Below are 20,125 nucleotides of genomic sequence, written 5' to 3' on the forward strand. Positions count from 1 at the left end.
TTGTGCACCGCCTAGTTGTTTAATAACTCTGGTCTGCCATCACCAAGAGTTTTGTTAGGTTAGGCAGAAGTCCCCCATCCTTATCTCAATTTTCTTTTCTCAGCAATTTCCCATCCACCAACTCCAACTTGTTCCTTTGCTATCAATTCCCACTAATCCATGTTGCATTCAACCCAGATGTTCAGCATGTAACATAGTTCGACATAGCAATGAAAACACTAACAGCCCAGCGAAGTTGGCTGAGTGGTTGAAAGTCAATCTATGAATCAGGAGGTCACCATTCGATTCCAGGTCAGGGCACATGTCTGGATTCTGGGTTTGATCCCAGTGTAGGGCATGCAGGAGGCAGCCGATTCATGATTCTCTCTCATCAATGATGTTTCTATCTCTCTCTCCCTCTCTCTTCCTCTTTCAAATCAATAAAATATATTTTTAAAAAACAAGACTAACTACAGACAATATGTTATCTCAGATATAATGCTGAAAGAACCTGTATAATATAAATTATAATTTACTATATACAAAGCATAATAACAGATGAGAGCCAACTACACAGTTAGACATCAGAATAGTACCTATTCTTTACAGTGATGGCAAGTTAGTTGCAAGAAGGGGACACAAAAGAACACTGAGGGTGATTCCCTTAAAAAATTTTACTTTTTCATGTATGTTAACCTGGTTTGGCTCTTACAACATCTGTTAATTCATATAGCTGCCTACATCACTGCGATAATAATGGATTACTAACCAACATTAGAAATCAAAGTTGGGTACCTATACCATCTCCGGCATAAATGACCAGCTCCAATTAATTCTTGATCCTTTTACAGATTAATGCAGTGCATATTATAAGTCACAGAAATCTGGGCCTTACAGATTTCTATGACTTATAATAAAAACTCTGCTTCACATATCTCAACCTTAAAAGCACAAGAGTACTTCTTGCTCTACCAATAGCTCTGGTGGATAACGAATAAATGTCCAATAACGAAACATTTCCAATTCCTCAGGTTTAGAGTATAAGGACTTTTCTACCTCTCTTATTAAATCACAACTGATGGCAAAAAGATTGTGTTCAACTTTTTATTTTAGTAAAACCAGAATAAACACAGCACGTGCAGTGCTAGCATCTAAAACTAATACAATAAACAACTACAAAACCTACAGTGACTTCAGGTCCAATGACTACACTCAGCAAGTTTAAACCAATCCTTATTTACTGGTTGATTAAAAAGGAATGTAAAAGTCACAGATTATGGAATTACAAAGGTAACCACATGTTTGAGGACTGCAAATATGCCAGACAGTAAGTGAAAACCAAACCAAAAAAACCACGCACATTAAACAAAACTCAAAACCTTTGAGAATGTGGACACTTCCTACCAGTATTTAAAAGTGTATCATTAATATTTTTAAGACAAGTGTATCAAAACCTTAGCAAATTTTAAGTTGCCAATTTTACTTTAAATTTTGTCAGAAAGTCACAGCCAATGCTGGGTCTGCTTAATATGAACTCAAGTTTAACAGGACTCAACATTAAAAGTTCACACTACCCCAAAATATATTATTTCACATACGGTGACATTTAAGTGCCAGTGTTTTTGTACTGTCTTTTGGTCAAGTTTCTTTAAACTTTCAAAGAATCACTTTTAGGCTTACAAAAATAAATATTTGTCAAAATGTTCAATAAATATTACACAAACTAGCAGCAAAAAGTATCTAAAATCTGTCATGTGCAAACAGTTTCTTCATAACTATCATTCCATGGTCCCAAATAAAATTCTACAATCTAGTTTATAAGCTGCATTCAACAATCTCCAAGAGATAAAATGAGATTGGAAGTTTAAGGACACATACAACAAGACATATATATATGTATATGTGTGTGTATATATATATATATATATATGTATATATATAAAATTCTCTGAATGTGCAATAAAATAAGTGCTTTGTAAAAAGTTATGGGCAAAGTATACAAGAGTCTAAATATATACCAATTGAAATAGCACCATAACAAATGACCTTAATACTGTCAACTGCACCTACTTAAAGTTTTAGAACAAGGCACAATACTCCTGAAAAATCTATTGCACTTTTAAGAAAATTTTACCTTCTTATGCAACCGTAAAAATTAGTTTGTAAATATCACTGCTTTCTAGCTATAAAATCAGCACAGAATTCCAAATGGCAGAGGCATTTTTAGTGATGGACAATCATCTTTGGCCAAATTTAGCAAAGAGAGTATAAGTACAATGGAAACCTATGCAACTAAAAGAAGACTAAAAGTGCACTATATAGAAATAACACCAGGTGCAGTTTAGTACATATTTCCAACCTGTGGGATCTCAAGGATTTGTTTGCTAAAATTTACTAAGTCTACAAGTGTAAGCCATTTTAACCTTTCAATACAGCTTAAACAGAGTAACATGAATCTGCATTAAAATAAAGCCTGGTGCATAATTCTCCCTGCTTATATATTCTTGACCAAAAAACAACACTAGCATGCAGTTCAGACCAAAATCCAACCAGGTCTATAAAGAAGACAAGGCATTGCTCATGGTCAGCCATTCTACCAATTCAATTTTAGTTATCGCAGGCATTAAAATAATCTAATTTCCCCCAAAACATTTTTTAAAGCAAACATTAAACTTTCCCTATAATAGTACGCCCACACTCGCCTAGCTTACAATTAATAAACATTGAAAGAGGAATTGCTGTATTTACTTGCATTCGTTTTGAAGAGTGCTTTGAAATGCATGGATATATTCGTACCTGCTACTTCATCATGACTGAATGACATTTAACTACTACAAAGTTTCTAAGTGCTTACCCACGACAGAGAAGTCAATCAGAACTTTAACATAGTCCATTTGGGCACATTAGAAACTAATTTTGCTTAAGATGTTCTTCTTCCCAGTCTACAAGTAAATACCCCAAAAGTGCTAAGAAGCTACTACCTAAATTATTTTTAATCTTATAATACTTACTGATAAATTGGTAACTCCTAATAAGTTTATCACAGCTTTATGCAAAAGTTTGGTGTTAGCCCAAGTTCAGAAATTTATTTTGTCAAAACAATTGATACCTTGAGCATTACTCAGCCAAACAGAACATCAAAATAATAAGTTGTCTAAAGTTACAGTATATTAACAAACAAATGATTCTCAGTCACAAAATTATAAATGCAGCTTGGGATGGAAAATAAGCAAGATGGGAGTTAATCCAAGCTAGAGCGATTAAGTCTTTCAACCAACTTCTGAACGGAGCTGTTACTGTTCCTTTCTTCTTGTGACTTTGATCTTCAATAGCTTTTCAGGAGAATCACAGCTGGTAATGTACTGAAAGTTCTTAAAACTACACGATATAGTCTGGCTAAGTTACATGTGGTTTCCATATTAACTTGTTTAAAAGGGTGATGTGACTGTAGAGCAGGTTTAATTGCCCCACCAGTCAACCCCCTGGGAGTTATAATTCCCTCCATATCCGTCACTACTGTAGAAGCCTCCATAGCCACCTATTAAAAAATGTTTAAAGAGAGATTAGGTTAGCCACTGTAATTATCTCCCTTGTTTCTCAAGTACTTTAAGGCTCAAAGAAAAAAACTATATTGGATTTTGTGTTCTTTGAAAATAAAATTTCTTCACTATCACATTGAAAAAGAGTAAGTGAATCCTGGCTAGTGTGTCTCAGGCGATAGAGTGTCAACCCTCACACCAAAGGGTCATGGATTTGATTCCCAGTCAAGGATATATACCTGAGTTACAGAATTGCTCAGTGACCCCACTCAGGATGTGTTTGGGAAGCAACAGTCGATGTTCTCTCATATTAATGTTTCTCTCTCTTTCCCTGGACCCCTCTCATCCCTCCCTCCCACTACCTCTGAAAAGTAATGGGGGGAAAAACCCTTAGGTAAGATTAAACAAAACAAAAGAGTAAGGGGGCAAAAGCTCCTTCCAAAGTTATAAAAGAGGAAAATTCATATTACCTCCACCAAATCCTCTACTGCTGCTGTGACCTCCACCACCACTGCGGCTGCTGCTTGCACGGCCACTACTAAAGCTAGAACTGCTGGAACCGCTACTTTGTCGATAGTCTCTGGCACCAAATCCTCCACTGAATCTACTATAAAGAAAAACATTGTGTGATGGTTTATGAGAATGAAAATTCACACATCTAACTCCCCTAAGTCCCAATTTTTGATTTTTCAACTCATTTTCCATTGTGGTCAATTCCTCTTATGTTTCCAGTGTAAATAGTAGTAAGAATAAAGGCTCAAAACAATCTGTACCTCTTAGAACGTCCACGACTGCTACTCTTATAGTGATGTTCATAAGCCATATTTTCTAACCAAGACGGCACTTCTTGTTTAGCTTCAACAAGAAGATCCAACAAATCCTTTGTAATATTTGCATTTCTTTCGTTAAAAAATGAGGTGGCAAGGCCTATAAGAGTGAAAAATAAACAACAAACAAAAAACATATAATGTAGGTTTCCATAAAGTAGCCTTGTATTGTTAAACATGTAAAACATAAAAACTTAACATTATTTGCAATTAAACCCTTAGAAATTAAAACAAAAACTTTTAGTGTATGACAACTGATGTTAAAGGGGTCCCAGATGCCCTTTGAAAATTAGTGTTCTAGTATTTAAGATTTTGTGTCAGATCGTCAACTAAAAACACTTTACCGAGGTTTCCTACACGTCCCGTACGGCCAATCCGATGTACATATTCTTCAATATCGCTTGGCAAATCAAAATTGATAACATGTTTCACATTGGAAATATCTAGTCCTCTTGCAGCCACCTGAAAAATAAACTTTGTTTAAAAAAAGCAATATTCAAACATGCTCACGAGCCCTGATCGGTTTGGCTCAGTGGATAGAGCATCGGGTGGGGACTGAAGGGTCCCAGGTTCGATTCCAGTCAAGGGCATGCGCCTTGGTTGCCGGCACATCCCCAGTGGGGGGTGTGCAGGAGGCGGTTGATCGATGTTTCTCTCTCATTGATGTTTCTGACTATCCCCCTCCCTTCCTCTCTGTAAAAAAAATTAATAATATATATTTTTTTTAAAAAACATGCTTAAGAAAAAATGAAAATATACACACAGCTGTAGCCACTAGAATTGGGCTTTTTCCTGAACGAAACTGGTAAAGCGCTTCCTCTCTATCTCTCTGTGATCGGTCTCCATGGATACTGGTACAAGCATATCCTTCGTGGTATAAGAAATCCTCCAGAGAATCAGCACCCTTTTTGGTCTCCACAAACACTAAGGTCAGTGAGTCTTTCCCTGAAAATTATATATAAAAGTTTTATTAATTGCAACTTAGCATAAAGTATTGATTAGACCTAAGTATTTATCAGCTTAGTTATCTTCAACCTTAGTAATAAGCATGCACATTGGAGTTAATTAAAATAAACTTTGTTTTAGGGCTTAAGGAAAGGTGGGCAAAAGGCAGGTTAGGAACTAGGTCCAAAAATATTGAACTTACACTATTATTATTTACTAGAGGCCCAGTGCACAAAATTCATACACTGTAGGGTCCCTAGGCCTGGCTGACAATCAGGGCCAATATATTAGGCGACCGGCCAGATGATGGGGGGGTTCCCCCAGCTCACACCCACCTTGGAGCCGTCCGCTCACTGGCCCCGACCCATGCCGCCACCACCAGTCAGGGCCTGCAGGCTGGGGGCAGCTCCTGCATTGAGCACCTGCCCCCTAGTGGTCAGTCATGTCATAGCAACTAGTTGTTCCCCGTTAGATCAATTTGCATATTAGGGTTTTATACAGATAGATGATTTTACCTGTTGCATTTAACAGATCAAGCAGAAATGAGCGTTTGTCTAACTCTTCCACCCAAACTACTTTTTGTGTGATGTTCTCAGAGGTAGAGCCAACTCTGCCTACAGCCAGAAAGATATATTCATCCAAAAAATCACGAGCAAGCATCTGAAAAAGGGAAGAAACCCTAACGTTATCTATTTCAGTTTTTCTAATTATCTGAAGAAAATGTATTACTTGTAAACAAAAAAACGTCTTAAAAGAAGTATATCCAATACCTGTATTTCCTTAGGAAAAGTAGCACTAAACATCATGGTGTGGCGAACACCCTTTGGTGGCATAGTATCTTGTTCAACTATACGACGTATCTGAGGTTCAAACCCCATATCTAGCATCCTATCAGCTTCATCCAACACTAAGTATCTGTTATAAAAGACTCAGTTTAGAATTTTATGAAAAACTGATCATTGAGTATAGTTGTGTCTATAGTTATGTTAATATAGTCATTCTATAGTCAGCCACACATTTCAACACATGTGAAACACAAAAACCAATGCACCAAACTAGCTATTATTTTTCCCAATGAATCATACAAGTTGGTTATAATTTTCAATAAACGTAAATGGTACTTGCCTTCTCCCACAACCACATCAAAATTACAACTAATCTACAAAAGCAACCATCCTACAGAACTGCCTGAAATGTAACTGGAGTTCTACAACTAGGGAATTTAAAAAGCTACACTGAGACTGACAGGAGGGTCAGAAACCAAGAAAGGCAAGTCTCACACCCACTTGTGGCAAATAAGAATAAGGAGGGATAGCTCCGCTCTGGAGGAGCCCCCATTGAGGAGGATGGGTCCCAATCCCAATCCAGGCCATCTAGTCCTGGGAAATTCTCTAACTTCTGGCTGTGAAAACTAGTAGGGAATGTGGCTAAGATGGAGGGCTGCTGGATTCCCAGACAGTTCCTCTTCAAGGGTATGTGCAAAGACTTACTCAGATTTATTGGATCTGAGCTCCAGCACAGGGCAGCAGCCTGAAAGGCAGCAGAGACATACAAGGAGGAACTGAATTGTTTGGCATCAGGGTGAACACTTGGGGTGGGGTAAGGCATTTTCTCTTAAGTGCTGGCTATTATTCCCCTGAAAATCACTCCTCGCAAAGCCCACAATTCCATCAACCTGGCTAACACGTTCTTTGACTTGCTCCGGTGGTTCACTGAAGCCTGCCTCACCCCAACTCAACAAATAGTTTCTAGGGGCTTTTCTATAGGAATTCCATGTGTTGGCTCATGCTTCAGATTTTCAACAAACAGAATTTGGTCTCTGTGTGCCCCATACCTCTTACTAATTGGCCTCAGGACAGGCACTAACAGCAATCAGGCTTGGTTTACAGCTTAATCTTACCCACCTAGACACCTCCACACCCAGCACAAGTAGTAGCCAACTGCAAATCACTTTGTATCTCATGCCAAGTGGCCCTGGACTACACCTCCTCGGATACCGCAAAGCCTGTGCAACCAGTGGACAGCTTCACACCACATTGAAGCACCACATAATCATCTCCACAGAGACACACCCAAGGGGTAAATTCAGCAGGCACCAGAGCCCTGCTGAAATAAGTCCTGCTCTGTGGGGTTAGCCCCTGCATTACTGATCTTCCATCGTAGATGGAGATTGGTGATTGCTGCCAATCCTTACAGCTAACTGACATGAGGATAATTATCTCACATTGATGTGCCAACAGCAATAAGGGCTCAACAAGAGGAACATGTACACAGCGTACATGGGGAGGAGGGCCACACCTCCAGTGCCCAGTGAGGGTAATCAGGGAGGCTGTGCCACTGTACCCTATAGTATACCTGTTAGGCCACAGTACCAAGGCCAGACATAGTATCTCTACCTAATACCAGACTTAATGGAAACACAAGAGAGGCTGCTTAAATTGAGGAAACAAAGATGTCCAAATTGAAAGAATAGAACAATGGTGACAAGCAACCTAGTAGATTAAGAGCTTAAAACACTGGTTATAAGGATGCTCACTGAACTTAGTAAGAACCTCAACAGCATAAAAAAAGAACCAGTCACAGAAATGAAGGATATACTAAGTGAAATGATAAATATTTTACAGAGAATCAACATTAGAGTAGATAAAGCTGAGAATCCAATAAGCAATTTGGAATAAAAGGAAGCAAAAAAACCCCACCTGACCAAACCAGCAATAAAACAATTTTTAAAATGCAGATAGTGTAAGGAGCCTCTCTGCATTAATAAGTGTACCAACATTTGTATCACAGGGGTGCTTGAAGCAGGAAAAAGGGAGAAATTGAAATCCTCTTTGAAAAAATGATGGAAATCTTCCCTAACTTAGGGAAGGGTATAGACATACAAGTCCAGGAAGCATAGAGTCCAAAACAAGAGGAATCTAAAGAAGCCCAAACCAATACACATCATAATTAAAATGCAAAAGGTTAAAAACAAAATCTTCAAAACAGCAAAATAAAAGCAGTTAACTGCAAGGGAGCTCCCTTACAACTGCCAACTGATTTCTCAACAGAAACTTTGCAGGCCAGAAGAAATAAAAAATATTCAAAATAATGAAAATCAAGAACCTACAACCAGGATTACTCAGCAAAGCTATCACTTAGATTCAAAGAACATATAACTAGCTTCCCAGACAAAAAAAAGCTAAGGAATTCATCACTACCAAACCAGTACTATTAATACATGAAATGTTAGAGAGTCTTCTTTAAAAAGAAAAATAAGATAAAAATATCAACAATGGCAATAAATTTATCAACAATTGAATCTAAAAAACAAAATAAAAAACAAAAAAGTAATTTTAAATATATAGTTAAATTATTAAAATTACCTTTCCATCTTAAAAATATTAGTAAATGCTATAAAATTAATGACCACTATTTTTTTAAATGTATACCCCATATATAAAAATTAACATACTTGCAGAAGTCTAATCCAATCTTTCCTCTTTCCATCATATCCACTAAACGTCCAGGAGTGGCAACTAGTAAGTGACATCCGCGTTCTAAGTCTCGAATTTGCTGACCAATATCAGCACCACCATAAACCACACAAGGACGAACTCTAGACCTGTATGAAAACTATAAGCAAAGAATTATTTAGGTTATCATAAGACATTAGAATCAATAAAAATGCCAATTATCAATAAAATGTATATTTACTTTTCTGGCTTCCTCATAGATTTGTACAGCCAATTCTCTTGTTGGGGCTAACACCAAGGAGATTGGATATTGTTTACGGCGTCCATACCTCCCAGTTTCCTAAGAAATAAGTACAATTTTATAAATTAGAATCAAAGACCTAAAACTTCTACTCCTTTTAAAAGTCCTAACAAAATATTCCTTTTAATTTAAGAATCACATCAAAACAAAATAAAAAAATCCCACAAGTTTTCACTGAAGAAATAAACTGAAAAGAAAATGTACTGAAATGTAAAAAAAGTGTATTTGGTATAGTTTACAGAAAGATCTGAACAAGTATTTACAAAATGTTTTCAAAGAAATAACTTGTTTTATACAAAAACCTTTACCCTCACAGCCTTCAAAGCTTCGCCTGGACCATCTGTATAAATTTGACTCAAGATAGGCAAAAGAAATGCTGCAGTTTTTCCAGACCCTGTTAAAAAAATATTGGCATATTAAATTTGAATATTAATAAAGTGTTTCAAATGTTCTTTTAATAAAAGATAATTTACTTACTCTAATGCATAAGTTTTCTGGAAATTATGGTATATTTACAGCTAAGCACATAATGCCAAATGACTTCTTTGATCCATTTTTTTTAAAAAACATTTTTTTTATTGATTTTTAGAGAGGGGAGGGAGAGGAAGAGAGAGAGAAAAACATCAATGAGAGAAACATTGATCGCTGTCTTCTGCACGTCCCCTATCAGGGATGGAGCCCACAACTTGGGCATATGCCCTGACTAGAAATGGAACCGGGGACCTCAGGGTGTACTGATTGCACTCAATGATACGCAACTGAGCCACAAGTGGTCAGGCCTGTGATCCCTTTTAAACAATGCAATATTCATTCCTTTGAATTTTAATTAGTACAAAGAACCATTTTGCCTGTACTGGTATGAACTCCCATTTTAATACTTTTTTGTTATTATAAACTGTTGAAATGTAAACCATCCAACTTTCTGAAGTGTCTAAATTGTAAAGGGCTTTGTATGATAGTCTGTCTTGCTTTGTAAAATAAAAGCTAAGGGTCTAGCTGTTTCAATAAAATTTTAAAAAACAGGTGTTGGGTTTGGTCCTAGGCCCTAGTTAGATTTTAAAAAAAAAAATTCTATTTTTTAAAGAAGGAAATATAGTAGCCATGACAGATGACTCAAGTTTTACAGATTAAACTACCTGAACCCTTCCATTCCCCAATTTCCAAAATACTAGAAGATGGACAGTACCTTTTCCCCACCCACATTTTTATGGATCATAGGATCATCCAAGATATTATATTTCCTATTACAATTATATTCCCTCCACTGCATTCAAAATTTTCACCCTTTTACAATAATGTGAGGGATGACAATTTTATACAGAATTTCTCAAGATACCCTAGTTTGGATAAAAGGAACCAAAGAAACAAGATAAAAAAAAAAAAAAAGACAGCTCCATTTAATCTTTATCTAACTCAAAATAATGTTAAAAAAAACTCATAATAGGACAAATTATATTCCATATATAATTATTTTTAGAGTAAACCGAGTTAAAATTAACTTTTATTCTTTATCAAGAGTGTTTACCTGTTTGGGCACAAGCCATCAAGTCTCTTTTTTCTTTGATAATAGGAATGGCATATTTTTGCACTGGAGTAGGACGAGTATAACGAGTAAGCTCAATGTTCCCCATGATAATTTCTCCCATTTCAATATCGTTGAACTGTCAAAGAAATTTAACTAGGTCAGATACATATACAACTAGAAATGCTTTATCTGCTGAAATTTGTTTTATACCAGGGGTCCTCAAACTTTTTAAACAGGGGGCCAGTTCAACTGTCCCTCAGACCGTTAGAGGGCCGGACTATAGTATAAAAAAAACTATGAACAAATTCCTATGCACACTGCACATATCTTATTTTGAAGTAAAAAAACAAAACGGGAATACTATATTTGTACTTGCATGTGACCCGCGGGCCGTAGTTTGAGGACCCCCGTTTTATACTAACATAAATACAAAAGTAATCAACTAAATGTCGAGTTGTGATTGAATTTACAGTTGCTTTGATTTTAGGCAAAGGTATCATAGTACTTATAAAGAAAACAGATTTCTGAGTCTAATGTACAATAAAAAAGTTTTGAGTTCTTATTATGTTTGGAAATTTTTCTACTCCAGGATTACTCATAATGGTGGCATTAATTTCAGTCTCTCCTTTTTCATAACTCAATGAAGTTTTTGGTAGTAACTTCAGAGAATTGAAAAAAAAATAAAACAATACAACTTACACTTTCAATATGTGGAGGACAGTTATTGCCGGTTGCCTCTACTGGAATATCATCATATTTCTCAAAATTAATCCCAGTGTTTCCTCCAGAAAATAGTTCCCTAAAATTAAATGATTATAACGTTACAATAAATAGTAAGTTTCATAACAATCAAAATACATTTCAAAAACTTACTGTTCCAAACGTTCACTTGGTGGAAGTTGTTTTGACCAATCATCATCATCTGATCTGTCACCCCATCGACTGTGTCCACTGCGATCAAATTTGCCAAAACCAGTCCTGTCACCACGACTGCCAATACCATCATAGTCACTCCGTCCACGATCATCAAACCTGAAAAGCACAAGCAATTGATCAGAGTATGTCATTTAACCAATATCATATACTACCTTTTAGGCAGGTACTCCTATATGAGTTGAATTGTTATTCACAAATCCTTTTGAAAGATGTCAACAATTCAATTTTAATTCTCATTTGTGAAATAAGACTCTCTGCTTAATCAGTGGTTATTGTATAACATACATCTTTAATTATTTAAAAATATATATATTTTATAACTATAAAATTATTCAGCTTAAACAAATCTTACATGCTGTTTTATAATACTTATAACATGTACTTTACATATCCATTTTATAGTAATCTAAATATACTTAATAGGAAAACAAGATATGAATGTCAACTATCCTGGTCATATTTGGATATACAGGAAAAGCAACTTATGTGATAAGACTTAAGGTTTTTAGTTTTATTTGTGAAAAAAACTGTACAAGAATAATCACAGATATTAAGATCTTAAGTTCCATTTTTCACAGTGGTACAGTCATTAGAACTGTCTAACTGCCACAGAGAACCCATAATTACATAAAAGTAACAGATCCATTATGTCAAATAGTGTGTTCTTATTGCGTGTAATTTCTGTGTATCAGAAATAAAAAAACCTGGTAAAGACTGCTTAAAATCTGTAACAGAAAGATGGTCTATTAAGGGAAAAAAACATCGTAATTAAAGATCAAGGAAAGTACAAAGAATGAAAATATATCAAACAGTTGATTCCTAAGCTGCTACTGTACACATAGTGGCAAGCTAAGAATTTACCTTCCTCTTGATCCGCTTCCACGATCACTGTAGTAACTGGGCTTTCCTCTTGAATCTCGAGACCCAAAACTGCTATAAGCATCTTTATCTTTACTACAACTCCACCCTGAACTGTCTTTATCATGGAATCCTTCCAAAAAAAGCAAAAATTAGAAGTTGACAATACTTTCATGAAAATTCCTATCTCTTCAACTAAGTGGTTATTCACAGCTAGCCTCTCTTAATGGGGGGTGAGGTAGAAAAGGAAAAGAGACACAAAAATGTCAATGAGATTATTTTTATCAAACCATTGGAAAAAGATTTAAATAATTGGTTTGTATCAAATAGGTTGTTTTTTGTTTTACTATATTTAATCCTCTTTTCCTCTACAAATTGTATTAAGCAAAGTAACCTCAAGATCTAAAAACAATGTGCTGAATGATGAATACTACCCTGAGAGTTTAACAAATATAATGAAACAGCAGAGCTGGTGTGGCCCAGTTGTTGACCATGGACCTACGAACCAGGAGATCAGGGCAAATGCCCAGCATGCCTAGGTTGCGGGCTCAATGCCCTGTAGAGGGCATGCAAGAGGCAGCCAATGAATGATTCTCTGTCATTGATGTGTCTATCTCACTCTCACTCTCCCTTGCTCTCTGAAATCAATAAAAGTATATAAAATAAAAACAAAAACTACACCTGAGTATTTAAAATAACTACTTGCCCTAGCTGGTTTAGCTCAGTGGATAGAGCATCAGCCTGCGGACCTAAGGGTCCCGGTTTTGATTCTAGTCTAGGTCATATGAGGGCAGCAGAGGGCGTGCAGGAGGCAGCCCGTTATGATTCTCTCTCACCACTGATGTTTCTACCTCTCTCCCTCTCCCTTCCTTTCTAAAATCAGTAAAAATATGCTTAATAAAATAAAATAACAACTACAAATATAAAATAAGGAAACATTTAGAGCAAATAGATTTTCCCATAGAAGGTTAATTCTTAAAAATTCATAACCCACTTCTTAAATCATTAAAATTAACCTTTTTTGCCTTGGCCGGTTTGGCTTAGTGGATGGAGTGTCAGCCTGAGGACTAAGGGGTCCCAGGTTCGATTCCGGTCGGGGCCACATGCCTGTGTGTGGGTTCAATCCCCAGTGGGGAGTATGCAGGAGGCAGCCGATCAGTGGTTCTCTCTCATCATTGATGTTTCTCTCTCTCTCTCTCTCCCCACCTTCCTCTCTGAAATCAATGAAAATATATTTTAAAAAGTAAATAACCTTTGTACTTAGAAACTAAAATTGCTCAATCTATCGTCATGGATGTCTCCAAGTTTTAAAGTTAATTTCATACTGAGGTATTGCCATAGTTCCTGTTTCAGTATTACCAAAATAACAAAAGAACCCTTAATGTATTTCATACTCATGCATACTGTTTTTCAAATTCTACATGTCTAACAATATTGTGCTATCTGTATAATCTTAGAGAGAATCAGGTATAAGAGGGGAAAAAGAAAACTCCCACCCTTGCCTTATTTCTCTATGGACATGACTCGAGAAGACACTGATAAAAGAAAGGCAACAAGGGTAAGCTCACTCAACAATTAAGTTTACATTCAAACATTTTATTAAATGTTTTGCCATTTACAAATTAATGAAGTTACTTCCCCTCTGCTTTATGGTTCCTTTAGTAGCCAGCCAGTTAACCAATAGCCTTTAGATTGTTAGCTTTTTAAAAATATTTTTTTATTAATTTCAGAGAGGAGAGAGAGGCTGAGAGACACAAACATTAATGATGAGAGAGACCTATTGCCACCTGCTGCATGTGCCCTACTGGGGATTGAGCCTGCAACCTGGCATGTGCCCTGATCAGGAATCCAACAAGTGATCTCTTGGTTCATAGGTCAACTCTTAACCACCGAGCCACACTGGCCAGGCAAGATTGTTATTTTTTAGATTTCTTTCATTTCTTAACTTCCTAAGATACTGCTAAGTCCCTCTGTAACACTTAAATTTTGGATGCAGTCCAGCCAGATACAATGAAAGTACTCATGATAAAAAGAAAACTCTGCAGTTGCTTTAAAAAAGAATATTCCTATCATCAGCAAAGTGGTCACCTGGTAAACACATACAGACTTAAATGTTTCATGCTGTAAACTACAACTACATATGAAGGAATAATACCCAAATATAATCTACATTTCATTTTTATCCCTTTCCAATAATACTATACCTACACACACTATATTATCAACAATCTTCTTTCCTTTTGGCTTTACTTTCCCTTTTTGAAAAGTTTATATCCCTATCTTGTAAATATACAGCTCTTAAATTGTCATCCCAACAATATGTCCTTAATAACCCAACAATATATACTTAACGATCCATCACTCTACATTAAAGATACAAAAAGATATCAAAATTTTAATAACATTTTGGCAAACACTATCAAATAAAGTTCAGACAAAAAGGTGACACTAGCCAATCCCACCAACCTATTGAGTGTGCCCAAAATTGTAATCTTAATTGCTAACTATTCTGCAATAATCCCATTTTCACTTTGGCAACATTTCAAGACTGCAATAAGGTAGGACTTGATTGCCATGTGGTTTTATATAATTGGCCACCCCCACAAAAACACCTCTTTCAAAGTGAAATCATATCAGTGTTTATCAATATAGAAAAAGCACATAGTAAAATTATGCTAATAAGAACAACCCATTATGCAATGTTAGATCAACTTTTCAAATTTAGGAAACATAAAGAAGCACAAGAGGAAAAAAAAAGTGTGTATGTTTCCCAAAGTTACCTTCAAGTTGCCATAACCACCTACCTTTAGACGCTTCTCTGTTCCTTAAGTGAGGAGGTATATAGCGCCCTTCTGAAGAGAAAATGTAAAATTAAGTCTATCATATTCTCTAAAACACAGCATTTTATAAAAATGTCTATTTAAAAATACTAGAAAAACACTTTCAAAACTGCTTTTCTTTAAATACTTTGCTATAGGGGAAAATATATAAAAATGGGTTATGCTTAATAACCCATTGACGTAACATGGGATTATGAAGGCCTGAGGCTGGAGGGGGTTCATGGGGGGTGGGGGAGGAAACATTAAAGATTTAAAAAATATATATTAAAAAGTGGTTATCCTTAGCTAAAATTTTTTTTAAATGTCTATTTTTTTTTATTGACTCCAAAGAGGAAGGGAGGAGAGACAGAAACATCAATGATGAGAGAGAATCATTGATTGGCTGCCTCCTGCACACCAAATGTTAGGGTGACCCCTGTGGAAGGGTTGTTGGACCCACCCAAAGGGGTCACGAACCACAGGTTGAGAACCGATGTTGTAAACCTTGATACAAGCTGAGATCTTGCTGCCAAATAATAAACCACCAAGTTCCTTTCCCTAGCCAACATTAAACTATTAAGTCTCAAAAATAAGTAAGTAAATCTATAATAAAAGGTTAATATGCTAATTAGATGCGACATCCTTCCAGATGTCAGGATGAAGCCGAAGCCGGCCGGGCCGGAGTGAAGCCCGGGTCCTGGGTGCCTGCTGGCAGCGGAGGAGGGAAGCTGGTGTTGGCAGGCAGGGGGAATTTTTGTGCATTGGGCCTTATTATATTAATAAAACACCTCCCTCTTTTCATAATATCTTCATTTCAAAAGGTTTTAACTTGGCTGACATTTTAATTCTAACTACTACCCAAGAATCAGAACAATCTACTTATATCATTAAGTCTCCAGTTCTTTAAGGGAAATGAATAGCAGTAGCTATAGCACATAAATGTACAGGTTCTCTTTATTAGATAGAACACATTTCAGGTCAACTCACAAGAGAAATAGACACATCCTAATCCCTTTCATGCTTGGTCACAATTTATACTGGAGATAAGTTTTCTAAAAATGTATTACCTTAATATTTTTTCAACATGATTAACTGTTTCCTCTCAAAAAAGAACCAACCAGTTTATTATCCAGAATACTTCAAAATTTATAGGTAAAAAAGGAAATATTTAAACTTAAAATTAGAAAGTTACAATGACATATTAACATTAAGTACTAATAAAGATTCTAGACAACAAAATAATTTTTACTTACTGCTTGCTGTACTTCCTCCTTTACTCTGATTATCAGAAGTGTTCAGGTCTAGACCAGCAAACTAGGAGGAGAGAGATGTTAACAGTTCACATGCTGATACACTATGCGTGCTGGGGAGTGGGGGGAGTGTCTAGTATAGATAGCCTTACAAAAGACAAATCAAGTCCTAAAATCCAATTCTACCCAAGTAGCATTCACTGGCTAGCTGCCCTGTCTGCCTTTCTGGCTGTAAGAATGCTTTTTAAAGTCTACAATAAAAGGGTAATATGCTAATTAGACCGGACATCCTTCCTGACAAAGCCAGCTGCCTGCCGGTGGCCCAAGGGAAGCCCGCCCAGGTACTGGTGCCTGCAGACAGCTGGAGAAGGGAAGCCAGCCGGGGTCCTGGGTGCCAGAGGGGAGCCGGTGCCAGCAGCCAGGAGAAGGAAGACCTATTATTGCACAAATTTTCTTGCATTGGGCCTCTAGTACTGTATAATACTTGCAAAATACATTCATTAGAAACAAATTTTCCTGTAACAACTATGTATAGTAAAAGTTCTGCAATAACCAAACTAAAGGTCTACCTGAAAAACATTAGGGCAGTTTGAAGATTAATTTCTTTACCCACTGAAGATTATGCAACTGTTTTTAATTTGGATAAATTCCTAAGCAGCCACACCACCACCCATCATATAGTCAGAGTACTTTGCCATTTCATTTAGCACTGCGTCATTTGCCACACTATGAAGACAGTACTTATTTTTTCTATTTTGGAGATGAGACAAGCACAGAAAACTTGCTGGTCACAAAGCTACTAAATGGCACAACTCACGTTCCAAACTTTCAAAAGAGATCTTTAATCTCCATTCCTATCTGTCCCTTTACACTGATGGATTTTAATGTCATAGGAAAAAGAGGATCTTTGTTCTATTGCATTATGTAATATGTAACCAAGAACTATTTAGAAGCAGTACAATAATCATACATGCCAAAACATTAAGTTTTAAAAAGCACAAAACACCAAAATAAAAAGCAAGCTTGCCACCTGTTTGCAAAGGAAAAAAACACTGCATTAAAAAGTTCAAGATACTTTCAAATTACATGAACCATGAATTAAGATATTACTCTTTAAATTATCGAACTTTTCCAGATTAAATTAGCTTGATACTAAATTCAAATGACAGAGAGCACAATTTAACAAGAAGATTCTAGCTACACAGAAAACGTCACAAATGTGATCTCTATACTGATATCAGATTTTCTATATATACGCTTTTTTAACATACTAAGTCTGAACACATTGCACGTGTTAACAATATAATTAGTGGGAAAATATCCTAAAAGAAGCAGACCTTCAAATTCTGCAAATAAGTTACACAGTAAGATGTATAATCTATTTGTGTCATTAAACTTTGTTTTACAATTCAGAAGTTTGTCAAACATTTTTTGTAAATGGTTTATATCCTACATCAGCAATTTTCAATTGGTGTGCCTTAATTATTTTTAAAACCTGATATTCAGTCAGGGACACTGAATTCTTTTCCCTTAGATTGAAAAAACAAACAAAACACACACACCCTACAAAAAATAATTTTTTAAAACACATCTTTTTGGTATGTGGCAGAATTCTGGTGATTAGTTTATGCTTTTCATGAGTTGAAATAGACTGAAAATGCTGTCCTAAATCAATTCCATCTACTAAATGTATAAGATAGATTCCAAGACTAGGTAGTTCACTTATAGTGTCTAAAGGACTCACTGGAGACTTTCTCTGGAAGCAATACCAGAGGAAGGATATCGAAATTTCCTGCTTTGGAAAACAAGCCTCTAATACATATTTTCAGATCACATATCCCAATCCCCACTCCCAAACTTCAAAAGAAAAGAGAACAAGCTATGGCTTTACCCTACGTCAACGTTTTTCTCAAGCACGACAAAGTCAGGAACAAAAACTTCACCTGTCCTCATAATGCTAAGGCTTTTCCTCTGATAAATTCCGGAGTCAAATGCCTAAGACATACAACTTACTGTAACCCTCCCCCCCTCCCCACCCAAACGCAGGATCCCCGGCTAAAATGGCCATTCAATTACTGTCTGAAAATGAAAAAAAAGGCAGTTCCACTCTGTAACACCCAGAGCAATGCCATCCAGGGTCCAACTTTCATTATCTATAGGTACTGGTAAAAAGCAGCGCTCGACGGCCATTTTACCCACCGCCCCCTATCCCTTTCCGCTTTTCTGCGTCACAAAACTTTTCACTCCGGAAACAGCCTCATTTGCCGTACCACCCAGCGGCAATAGCCCGTAGGAGAGAGCAAGATAGCCATTTGGCGATCTTTTTTAGTCAATTGCCAACCGGGGTCTCACAGGCCCGGGCTTTCTGTTAGTGTACTACCGCCATTATTCCAGTTCCCCTCACCACACATTCCGCGGCCGAAAACCGCCTTCCACCTACATGTGAACGACGTCTCAGAGCCTAAGTCAGAGCCGGTCAATGAGAGCTAACCTCAATACAAAAAATACAAAAAAAAAGCTTTGTCGTAACTTATATCCCATCACTGGTCAGTTGATGACCGCGCCAAGCACACAAAAGCCGCCAATTCCGCGGCCGAGTTACAGCTAGGCCCAAGAAACAGTTACAAACAACATTACCGCTACCGAAGGTCTATTCTCCATGCAGACTCCACAAAGTTTAATAAACCTACTTTTTTTCCCCATCCGCCCACCGTAACTCCCACCGCAAACCACCAGGAACGAGGATAAGGTAAAAGGCGGTCGTTAGTTATCACTACGCCACAAACCACGTTAAACAAGAAAAAGGGTTCCACGAATACTGTCTGTAGACACATTTTGACTTACCTGCTGGTCTAACTCGAGCGCGTTTTCCACCGCCACATGCCTCATGCCTGAAGAGAGGCGAGGATCCGGAGTATCCGACGGCTGATCCAGTTCGTCAGAATATCTACAGCTCCCTGAGGTAGAAAACTTGGCCAAAGCCGCAGTATACTGACGACAAGGGCTTAACGTCACCCCTGCCTAGACCACCACCAACTGCTTTATTTCTACCGTTACTTCTAACTCCCGTTCTTCCACTCAAAACGTCGCGAGATTTTCTGGTTAATCTCGTTCCCAAAGCTCTCAAAACTCGCGATAGTTTTGTTAAGCGGGAGAATCTTAAACATAGGGTTAAAATATCCTCTTCTTTCCCACCCTCCTTTTTACCCTCCTAGTTTCCCTCCTTCCTCTAACTTTCCCTTTATCTTCCCCTTTATCTTCCCTTTCAGTTCCTGAAATCGTAAATTTCTTAAAACCTCTCTGTTCTAACTAGCTTTACCAAAGTCGGAATTAGTCCAAAATGCACTACAACCGAGTAGATAGATACCTTTGTACAGCGATCAACGATGACTTGAGTAGTATTTTCTGTCTGGAGAGGTGGAAGACGAGTCAGTGGACGCAGGCACTCTGCGGAGGGAGGACGGAAAGCGGAGGTGGAAACCGCAGGTCGTCCGGGCGGCCGAAGCAGCCCGGCGTTAACGGCTCAGGCTGCCGGGGCTTGTCCAGGAACCCAGGCCTCTCCGGTTTCCTAGCCGGGACTGAGCATTTATTGCTCTCGGCCGCCGCGTCACGTGGTGAGCCAACAATGAAACAATTGTAAGGCGAATGACGCTAGTTAACTCATCTCCCTGGAGACCTGCCCCCCTCCCCT

General features: G+C 37.3%; 1 protein-coding gene across 2 annotated transcripts; it reads right to left on the bottom strand.

Annotated features, from left to right (window-relative positions):
* Positions 1-1,069: 1,069 nt before the first annotated feature.
* Positions 1,070-19,946, bottom strand: LOC102260935 (ATP-dependent RNA helicase DDX3X). 2 transcript variants are annotated; one of them, XM_005856923.2, is made up of 18 exons: positions 19,802-19,946; positions 19,279-19,425; positions 16,438-16,498; positions 15,170-15,217; positions 12,369-12,498; positions 11,445-11,603; positions 11,271-11,370; positions 10,572-10,707; positions 9,355-9,440; positions 8,987-9,085; positions 8,745-8,905; positions 6,061-6,205; positions 5,806-5,950; positions 5,109-5,290; positions 4,690-4,807; positions 4,292-4,445; positions 3,989-4,125; positions 1,070-3,517 (listed from the first exon to the last, which is right to left on the bottom strand). In XM_005856923.2, exons 2-18 carry the CDS (start codon positions 19,321-19,323, stop codon positions 3,438-3,440), a joined length of 1,986 nt encoding a protein of 661 aa, XP_005856985.1. In that variant the 5' UTR covers positions 19,324-19,425; positions 19,802-19,946; the 3' UTR covers positions 1,070-3,437. The 2 variants fall into 2 exon arrangements, with proteins under 2 accessions (XP_005856985.1, XP_005856983.1); XM_005856921.2 differs by lacking the exon at positions 19,802-19,946 and having other exon boundaries at positions 3,989-4,122; positions 19,279-19,526.
* Between the last annotated feature and the right edge of the window lie 179 nt (positions 19,947-20,125).

The sequence above is a fragment of the Myotis brandtii genome, unplaced genomic scaffold, assembly GCF_000412655.1.
Source record: "Myotis brandtii unplaced genomic scaffold, ASM41265v1 scaffold1052, whole genome shotgun sequence".
Taxonomy (NCBI): Eukaryota; Metazoa; Chordata; class Mammalia; order Chiroptera; family Vespertilionidae; genus Myotis; species Myotis brandtii.